Raw genomic sequence first — 10,496 nt, 5'->3', positions numbered from 1 at the left:
TTAAAATCTAAGAGCATCTGTTAGATCTACTCATTGAACAATCTTTAGGAATCCATCTACAATTTATAAACATTCAAACATGAACATTTGTTGTGTTGCTACAATCATACAAATAGTTTCAGCTATGAAAGCTGTTAACTCATCATAATCAGGCAATATAGGCCTAATAGCTATACAAAGTTTACTACATTCAGGCTGTATGCTTCCTGTGTCTGTAAGAAAACTTTATATTAGTTTTTTACTTGGTAGTTTGTAACATTTGGTGACATTTCTGCGTTCAGTGGTGCAATAAAATATTTAGTGAATATACCAAAAAGTCCTATTTATCACATAAATACAGTTTTGAATGAAAACTAATTGAGCACACGCTTCTAACAGTCACTCTGAGACCAGAGTGTATTTTTCACCAGTAGCTCGACAGGGTTCAATTGAAACTGAGCCCCACGCTGGTCTAAGTGTACAGGTTGCTTGGCAACGCTGGAGGCTACAGGCGAAGCTAACACTGACTGTGGGGATTTTTCTCTTTGCTAATTGTGTACAGCAGTAACGTTAACACAGCACAAAAAAAATGCCGTTCAGTGCCGATACAATGAAACCTCCGCTTCATGACCAAATTATGCAGATGCAGCGTAAAATCCAACTACTGGGTAAGTTTGTTTCAAAGTAGTCTGAGCGTTGATTTCAGTTACTGCTGAAGGACGTGAACTTTGCTACAGTTAGCTAGCCGTCATGTTTAGGTGGAAATCCATCAGAAACAGCAGTTAGCTAATGTAACTTGGATTTTTAGTCAATAATTATCTGACGGTAACGGTGTACATGTGTTATGTCGAGTTTTGCCTGCCTGCAGAGAATTGCATGCACTTCCAAATAACTGAAGTCAGATGGAAGATGGAAGTATACGTGTATGTAGGATATTTATGTAGCCTATATAAATAGCCTAATTGTAGCCTATATATTGATTTATTTTAATTAATATATTACCATATTTTAATATAGGCCTACACTTAAATATATGTTGTGTGTGTATCATGAATGAACTACAAATTTCGTTTTTTTATGCAGCCTAGTGCTGTAAAATGACTAATAAACAACCTTGTACCTTTTCTTTAACACTATGAAAGTGTCTCAGTCAAAATGTAATTCAATGTTTGTAACGTTAATATATTATTGTCGCATATGTTGACATCCTTGGAAGTATACAGATGAAATAACCTTTAAGGATAAGGCACATGACTTTGGTGTCTATACACATACATGTGTATATATAGCTGGAAAATAATGTGCAGTATCTGTGTGTTTATATGTGTATACATTTAGAAAATGGACATGCGACTGCTTTGATATTGGCTGTTATTCTCTGGTGGTCAGGGTCTCCCTGAGGTGGTCTGCTGTTACTGTGAATTGAAATAAGTCAGTGGAAACAGGAAGTTTCCTTTTTACGTCAGTTTGACTCTTGGCGAATAGCGAAAATATTACACACTTTCAAGGGCTGTAACTTTAAAAACCTACATCAGATTACTCTGATATTGACAGAGGGTCTCCCTGAGGTGGTCTGCTGTCACTGTGAAGTTAAATGACTTAGTGGAAACAGAAGGTTTTCTTTTTACATGAGTTTGAATCTTGGCTGAATGTAGTAAGCTTTCTGTGAGACTGTAATATTTTCTTTAGATACTTGTGGTGTCTTAAGCATTTATTTATTTATTCAATCGTTTCTGACACATCAATTGCATTATGTTCAGCAGAAGCTCACTTTTATTTTGAAATGTGCTGCGACACGATGTTACCGTAATGCCTAGAAAAAACACGCATAGCAAAACAGCGCGAGGGCTGGCTTGACTGTTGTTTTCTAAGCGGAGGCTGGCTTGACTTCAGTTCCAAATAACGCTTTTAAACGCTGTAATATTCTTTGTGGGCTTCATCAATGGTGATAAATGATTCGAAGTATATATTTTATGAACGTTTAGAGTCTTTAATATTTTAATACACTTAGTAGAAGTACCATTCCTTGACATTCAGTAAGTAAATGTGGTGATAATGCTGTTTGATCAATGAGCACAGCAAAGTGTCTGAGAAGGACCCAAAGAGGTGGATGCATAATTCGGCAGATCAAATTTTGCGGGCTAGCTGCTGAGATTTCCACCTCTTTTCTCAGCATAAATGGCCGTTATCACCCATGAGGTGGATGCAATTCTCGGCAGGCAGGCAGACAGACACGGCCCATCTCGGTGTAACTATTAAATGTGTCCACCAGAGGGCGAGAGGGCTGCATACTATGAGAGCTCTCAGTCCGCCATCAAGAGGAACAGAGAGTCCATCCGCCAGCTGAGGCAGGAGAACAAGAAGCTGTACAGAAAACTGGCAGAAGCTAATGCTGTAAGCCCCCATAAAATAGAGGCGACTTTACCAGCTATGTGTTGCTTCTTTCTTTGTCCTCACTTATTCCTTATGTCCTCATTCGCACTTCATTTGGTGTCTGGCCTCCCAGGGTGATGAGAATATCATCAAAGTGGCCTTTCATAACAGAGGCCTGGAGAAGGATGCCTACCGCAACATGACGGGGAAGGTGAGAGGAAGGAGCATAAATACTTATTTAGGTTCATAGCATCATTGTGTCGTTGTTGTTCATTCTTACTATTAATTTAAGATAATTCATAGAAGATTCATATAGTGGACTACAAAATAATATTGTTGGACTATTTTCACCTTAGGTTTTACTTTTCCCACTGTTGACACCTCACCTGTTGTTGATTGCTGTAACAGCAACGTTTGAATTGGAAAAAGTCTTGTGTCTAACTATTTAAGTGACATAAATAATAGTTTGAGACTGCTTGCAAGTATATAACTCTGTCTGTCCCCACTCAATGTCAGCATTTGTGTCTTTGTTTTGCTCAAACACACTCTCCCTGTCATTACCCTTTTCTCAGGCAGCCCTGACAGTGCTAGACCAGAAGGTGCTGGCCAAGATGAAGCGTCTCAATGCCCTAAAACACACCACCCAGACTCACCAGCGCCGCCTGGAAGACCTGAAGATGGAATACCAGAGAATGAAACCAGAGGGCAGCAGTGGAGCACAGTCTGCTGATGCTCGCACTCGGAAAAAAGAGGAAGATGCCATGGTAGTTACCTCTGAGGCTCATGTAGAGATGTGGAAAACATGGAAAACACTGTTTTTCTTTTCACTCTCAATGAAATACACAAGAATAGTACATAAGTACATGCTCTATAAACAATGTTGTGTGTTGTGTCTTCAGAATCGGCGGGCGTTGGAGAACAGCCTGGAGAAGACCCAGTTTAAGTGCAAGGAGGCTGAGAACATCATGGCTAATTACCTGAAACTCAAAAGTCATCTGCAGGTTATTCAAGCATAAACATTTTTAGCCTCAAAATAATGTTTTGTACTCATCTTCACTTGGTGGACATGTTGCCAGAGTATGGTTGACACGCGCATTCAGCTATTATAATTTATGTAGTTGTTTTTTCACTCTAGGCTTAATGGATTAATAGAAGTACAAATATGGAAACTGTTTGCAGTTCTGGTTCTTTGCAGTGCTGTGGCACTTTGTTTGTCATATGTAAACGTTGATTGAAACTGACACTATGGTACAGCACTTCCTGTTCCAGGCTCACTTTACCTTTCTTTGCACTTAACTTGACCTCCCTTCTTTATTTTCAGGTAATGTGATAGTCTCTTTAAATTACAGTTCTAGACAATGCACATACATTCATTGATATTTTAGACATTTTGTTAAAGTTATTATCTGGATGCAACCTAAGTGCATTAATAGATCAAGCTTCAATTTCTGGACCACAACCTAATGCTTAGCAAGTAATATTTTATACAAAGGTCTAGGTCATAGTGTCACAATAGTATTCTTATGATCTTCTCATTTCAATATCCTAAAACTCAACGTAACTCTCACTCTTTACATCCATATTTTTTGTCCTCTGTTCTCTTTCTTTCTGTCACTTTTCCACTGTCACCACTTCAGGAGGAGAGTCTGACTTTCCAGGGTCAATTGGACAGTCTGGAAGCCGAAATCCTGAAGCACAGAGATGAGCTACACAACATGCAGATCATGAACAACAACGCCCAGCTCTCTAAAGAAGCTGCTAAGGTGACCTGCAGCCTCCTTTGCTATGAGTTTACAACATGCATGTTGCCAGTGAAATGCCAGAGGGATGATTCATTCACTCTGTCATTACTAATGATATAAGATAAATGAGTCACAAGTAAAACAGCTACAAAGTCTTTTTCAGTGTTTATTCATCTGTGTCCTTTTCATTTTGATGCACGTGAATAACTCGCAAGTACACATACAATAGCTCAGGTTCTCAAAGTGGGGGCCAGGGTTCTTGAGGGTACCTTGAGGGGGTCCCCAGCGAAAAGAAAAATAATTTATTTTCAGTCCATCCATAAGTAACACAATGACAAAATGTATGAATATGTTGGCCATGAATTTTATACACTTCCTGTAATAAAACATCTAAAAGCAAAAATCTTATCAAATGGAGGTCCGTGGTCTAATCTGTGTCAGTTTAGGCGTCCTTGGCATGAAAAAGTTTGAGAACCACTGCGTTAGCCTACCTCATCACTATACATTGTGCATACAGATTAATTTCCACCAAATCAGTGTTGCTCTCTCTTCTATGTCTTTTTTTTAATTAATTATTAAGTTCTTTCTTGTATCTGATTTATAGTCCTCAAATTTCCCTGCTTTCTTTATAACATTTTGTTTGTCTCCCTCTGTTGTCTCACCTGTTTCCCTCCCTCCCATTCCATCTTCCCTTCCCTTCCCTTCCCTTTCTTCTTCCTGCCAGGCTGAGTTACAGCAGCAAGAGGAATTGCTCTACAAGGAGCGCAAGGAGAGAGAGCGGATAATAGCAAGCTACAGGAAAAAGGTTGAGGAGCGCAGGGCCCACGCTGAAAAAGTCGATAGAAGGGTGAGACACATATGGTGGTGTATATAAATGTACACTTCAAGATTGTAGTGGATGGTTTTATTTTGATGTTGTTCCCTCCTTTGATCACCTGCTTTCTCACTGGCTACGCGCACTAATCATGTTTCGCAAGATTAAACATGCAATTGCTATTTATTCATTATTGTCAAATTTTCTAGGCTCAGAGAACAGCTATGCAGCCAGATGAGCTGAGCAGTGAGGCCCAGCGCAGCACCCCCAGGATGGCAGGTGAAGAGGAGAAGGCCATCTCCACTTTTGAGGAGGCCTTCCGACGCATCAAAGAGGCCACTGGAGTCACAAATATACAGGTATAGACGTGGAAAGAGAAGGATTTGCTACACCTGCTGTGTGTGTGTGAGTGTGTGTGTGGCTCGTCTATGCATGTACATTAATGTGGTTTCTATTAGTGCTTACACATTTTTATTTCATGTGTGTAGGAGATAGTGGATCGCTTCATCTCACAAAAAGAGACACATGAACATCTGGAAAGTCTGAAGGCAGAGAATGAGAAGGTTCTGCAGCAGCTGAAGGAGCAGAGGGAGCTCCTGAACCAGGAGTTCCAGGATATGAAATATTCTGGAGAGGCTAAATTCTCCAGGTGAGACAGTAGCAGAGGAACAAAGGCCTTAGCATAAGCAGCTGTGTAATGCTCATTTTCAAGGCTCTGCTATTTCTCTTTGGTTTTTATTAGTGACCAACAGATGCTGGAGGAATGTGAGAAGCAACTGCAGGCTCAGCAACAGAGGTGTGACGCAGGTAAAGAGCACTTGGATTGGCTTGTTAAAGCCCTCAATACTGTCCGAGCCGGAGTGGAGCATCTCGCAGACAAACTTCAGCACATCACACTGGTAAATTCGACCTCAAGTTGTCCAACTATAGGTTTAACTGATAACTCCCATGGTCTGGCTTAGTCGTAATGCGTGTAAATTTTCTTTTTCCCCCACCAACACATCCATCGTTGATTTTAATTCCTTTTCTTTAAAAATGTCTGATGCCAGCCAGGCTTATGTCTGTTGACCTTCTGTTTCTCTCCAGAATGAGGACACTGTGGCTGAGGTGTCTCCAGACTCAGATGAGTTTGTGATGGAGCTGATGACCCAGTGTGAGCTGAAGTTGCAGTTGCTGCACGAGGAGTTTCAGGGGAAAGATATAGCTGCTGTTATGAAAGAGATGGAAGAGGAGGAGGTGAGTCAACAGCTCCACAATATATTCAAACTGTGTCATTTGCAGTGCTCATAAACTTGAACAGAAGGTTTGTGCACAGATAGATGAATGACGTACATACTGTCCTCATTAACGGAGAATGTTGGCATTACACGCGTAAATAGGTGTCGCCGATGAGATGCCCGATGAAGGTCATTTGTTCAGCATAATCTACCAATAATATATCTCTCTAACTGGTTTGGGAACATCATTAAAGAGTAGTATGTGTTCCTCCTGTAAGGGTTGTGCGTCAGCTTGAACTTTCAATGATAAATGCAGTTTTGGTAAAGGGCATGTTGGGCCTCTCGTTTAAGCCTACATAGCACAGTGCGACAAATGAACACAGCATGGCTGAGCATGTGAGCATGCATGCTGCAGCGCTTGCATAGCTTATCTGAATGGAAATTAGAGCCACCTGAAGTGTTTGTTTGTGATTAATAACGCTCAGCAGCACCTTCTCTGTTTGAGAACATAGGATATCAGAGTGTACCATAGGAAACACGTAACAGTCTGTAGGCCTTTTACTAATGACATTGACTATTTTACTCTCAGATCCCTTTTAGACGGCATAATCTTTGCAATTGACGTAACTCTGAGCTGATAATTTCAAAATGAGTCCAGCCTTGTTTGCATGGCTGCTACTGCAAACTGCTTGGCTGTCCTGGTTAAGTTACGTTGTGTAAGGCCTAAAAATAAAATCAGTTGCGTACAGATGAAAAGTAAGCTTAATACTGGCATTAAACTAAAAATTACAATAATAATATTAATAATTGTATTTATATAGCACTTTTCAAATAATAAAAGTAAATAAAATCTAAAACATAAAATACCTAACAAATACCATCAGTTAAGGATAAGCTGTAAGATAAAAGTTAACATTAAGAAGAGATTTAAAAGAGGATACCGAGTTTGTCTGCCTGAGATCTCCAGGCAGGGAGTTCCACAGACAGCAAAGGCCCGGTCACCTTTAGTGACAAATCGGGATTCTGGAGCCATTAGTAGGGCCCTACCAGAGGATCTCAAGCAGCGATCAGCTCATCGGGAGATAGCAGATCACAGATATAGGCCGGAGCCAGACCATTAAAGGCTTTAAAATCAAGGAGTAAAATGTTAAATTCTAAAACTCACGGGTGAGAGGCAACAAGGACGGGTGTGATGTGGTCGCTTCTCTTAGTACATGCTAAAAGCCTGCCAGCTGAGCTTTGTAGAAGTTGTAGTCTTTGGATGTTTCACCTGCTGATACCAGAATAAAGTGTGTTGCAAAAGTAAAGTCAGGAGGAGATGAAAGCATGGATGGCCTTTTCAAGATCAGGAATGACTTGATCTTGGTTAATGTTAATATTTTCCCATCAATATTGTCATTGACAAGGAATATTATTGATCAGTTTTGTAAGATTTCAGAATCACATTTCATTCTGTTTTGGGCATTAAAAAAGACCAGATTACATGGAAATATGGTCTGTTAAGGATTAACGTTAAATATAGAAAATCACCATTGGCAAAAATAAATGTTTTACTGCTGAGTCAGAATATTCAATGTCTCTTTATTTTGCCCTGAGCAGTTCTATGTCAGGATTGAGAAGAAACTGCCAGCTTACAACACCCGTGTCAAGCTGCCTGAAGACCCAAGACAAGACCTCTTCAATGACGGTGAGTTTGGAGACACACACACACACACACACACACACACACACCAGTACAAGCACACAATCTAAATTGGTCTTCGTTTTCAAAATGTCGCCGTTTGTGTCTCAGAGGAGGAGAGTGAAGAGGACGAGGCTGACATCATCTCACGGGAGGCGCTGAAGCGTCAGTCTCAGCTGATCATTGACTCCAAGTCCAAGAAGAAGTCTTGGAAGAAGAAGAAGGGCAAGTTCTGATCCAGCACCACAGTCTCAAGACTCAAGGAAAATAAATGCTCTGACCCCAAAACTGATTTGAGAGGAAAATTAGCTTACTGTGAGTTGAAGACGAAGAAGCTATATGGACCATCCAAGGTTTCTCTTTGCTATTTTAACCATTTATTGTTTGATCTCTACAAATATTATTATGTGTCCTCGCAGTCGCTAAAAAGATTCTTATATTTTAGGTAAATTGTTGACTGAAAATACAAATGAAAATGTATTTTTTAGATGACAAAAGATGAGCACAATTTAACACTTTCAAGATGATAATTTATTTTATATGAATGGATATCTTTGTGCCTTGGAAGCGGGTTACTTGTTGCGTAGCTGTGTTTGTTTTGACGTGTTCTCTGTCTGGTGTCACTGTTGCACCAACACTCGTTTCTCCGTTTCTTTTTCACAGTTCAGTTCCACCCTCTGCTTCATGGAAAGCCAATAAAAAATGAAAACATTTATTATGCTTTTTATCATATTTTATCTTTTACCGTAAATGGGTGTATACAGATGAAACTGGTAACTTGTGCACAAAGGTTTTCTCTGTCATTGTCCCACTGATTGCAACCTATTCACCGTGAATATAATAGATTTTATCTCACGTATATGATGCACTGCAACCTAAAGCCCACTGAAAGCCAACACTGGTGATGATTCCAGCCTTTATTTAATGGATGAATCAAATCAACAATATCGATGCACCTGTTTTGTCCCAGTAGAAGGTGTGATACAGAGCCGCGTGTGAAACCTTCCCTGCTTGCAGACGTGTAGCACCAACACCCGAGCTATCTCTGCTATGTGTAGCATCTCAAAAATGGTTCTTGCCTCTATGCTCAAATTCTTTGATGGTGACGGAGCCAGCTCTTGGACGTTAGAGAGGTGGATTGTCTTGTTGTATGAGCGTTATTAGCAGAACAATAATTCTTCATACCAAAATGTCTAGGGTGTCACCTTAATGATGTTTAGTTGTCTATCTGACAAACTCACAGGTGGTTACCATGGCAGGTGATTTTGAATGAATAACTTGTTTTAAACAGACCTACAACTTATGGCTGCAGACAAAAGCTCTTTGATGGATCCAGTGAACCAAAAGAGTTAGGTGTTCATTTGTGCATGTGTGTGGTAAGTTCCAGGGAAGGATATAATAAGAGTCGGTGTAACCTCATCTGCAGCAGGATTCATGTCGCATGCATTTTCTAAATGTCATTTACAACATTGACTGTTGGTTCTCTCCTGTCAGATACTGGTGTGTCCATTGCTGTCTAAACTCTACAGAAACGGTTCTTTTTTTAATTGTAGCAGTTTTGTAGGCCTCTGTAAATTACATAAGTTAATAGTAGCCATGGGGACTTTAACAGTATGAAGTTTTAAAGGTCATTACAGAGGCAGATGTGTGATCTTGGACAATATAAATAAAGTTGATTTAACTTAGACTACACTTGTCAATTAGCCCGCATTCAAGATATTTAAATTTGACAGCTTTTTTGATCCCAAACAAATTACAACTGTTGTTTAGACTTTAGGTTTTGCAATTGCGCATAAATAAATAAAAGCCACTGAGTACTTGTGACTGCTTCTAGTGAAGTCACAAGTCTATGTGTGACCTCATGTCACAGGTATTTGCCTTACCACGGATGTGAGTTATGAGCATTTCAGTGATGTTTTTGTTCTCAGATTGATTCATTTGAAGGGTTTTTACAGTCCTGAAGACTTTAATGTTTTAAGTATTTCACATAAAGAAAAGCAAAGATCAGAGAAATAATTCTGTTCTTTTTGGACCCCATGTGTGGACCCAGCCCCTAGGTTTGGAATTACTGATTCAAACCATTATCAGGCACTAAAACTCCACCAAGGTGTTTTTGCAGATACTGTAGCAGCTATTGAAAACCTGATGAAATTTTAGGCTCTGACATCAATAAAAAGGTAATCATTCTGTGGTGTACGCAAAGGGGCCAATCAAAATTACATTAATTTTATTAAGGATGGGGGCTAGTTCTTAGACATGCTGCTCACTTTAGGTCTCAGAATGAAGAATTAATTTACAGCAAGCCTCCATAAAATGATCCCCTAAATCAGCACATAAGATAAAAACAACTTAATGAAACAATGACATTTGATTGGATTTGATTTCATAATCATACACACGTGACCTTCTTTTATACAGTCTCTACACGTGACACATCAAATATTCACAAGGGGGGATAAAACAGATTCAATCCAATGCAGGACAAAAATATAAAATTTAAAAAAACAAACTATAAACAACATGTATCACAAAAGTGTGATTGAATGTTCCACAGTCTGGAAGGAACATCCATCATGTTGCACATTGATTGGCTAATATACAGGCCAACATAAATCAATATATCCGTGTTTATATCTAGTAAGTGACAAGCTTTCGTTTTATTGGTGTTTTTTTCCACAGCTGATCGACCA

At 39.5% G+C, this 10,496-nt stretch overlaps 1 protein-coding gene across 1 annotated transcript; it reads left to right on the top strand.

The window, feature by feature from the left end:
• Positions 1 to 28: 28 nt before the first annotated feature.
• odad3 (outer dynein arm docking complex subunit 3) lies at positions 29 to 8,521 on the top strand. Its single transcript, XM_038714267.1, has 13 exons — positions 29 to 647; positions 2,252 to 2,373; positions 2,486 to 2,563; positions 2,925 to 3,116; positions 3,252 to 3,353; positions 3,990 to 4,115; positions 4,819 to 4,941; positions 5,118 to 5,267; positions 5,397 to 5,557; positions 5,651 to 5,807; positions 5,995 to 6,144; positions 7,725 to 7,812; positions 7,918 to 8,521. The coding sequence occupies exons 1-13, from the start codon at positions 569 to 571 to the stop codon at positions 8,040 to 8,042; spliced, it is 1,653 nt and encodes a 550-aa protein (XP_038570195.1). The 5' UTR covers positions 29 to 568; the 3' UTR covers positions 8,043 to 8,521.
• The last annotated feature ends 1,975 nt before the right edge of the window (positions 8,522 to 10,496 follow it).

Source organism: Micropterus salmoides, unplaced genomic scaffold (assembly GCF_014851395.1).
Source record: "Micropterus salmoides isolate LMB-PRFRI ecotype aquatic unplaced genomic scaffold, ASM1485139v1 Ms_hic_scaffold_12, whole genome shotgun sequence".
Classification (NCBI taxonomy): Eukaryota; Metazoa; Chordata; class Actinopteri; order Centrarchiformes; family Centrarchidae; genus Micropterus; species Micropterus salmoides.
The sequence above is the reverse complement of the archived record's forward strand: the minus strand, read 5'-3'. Positions and strand labels throughout refer to the sequence as shown.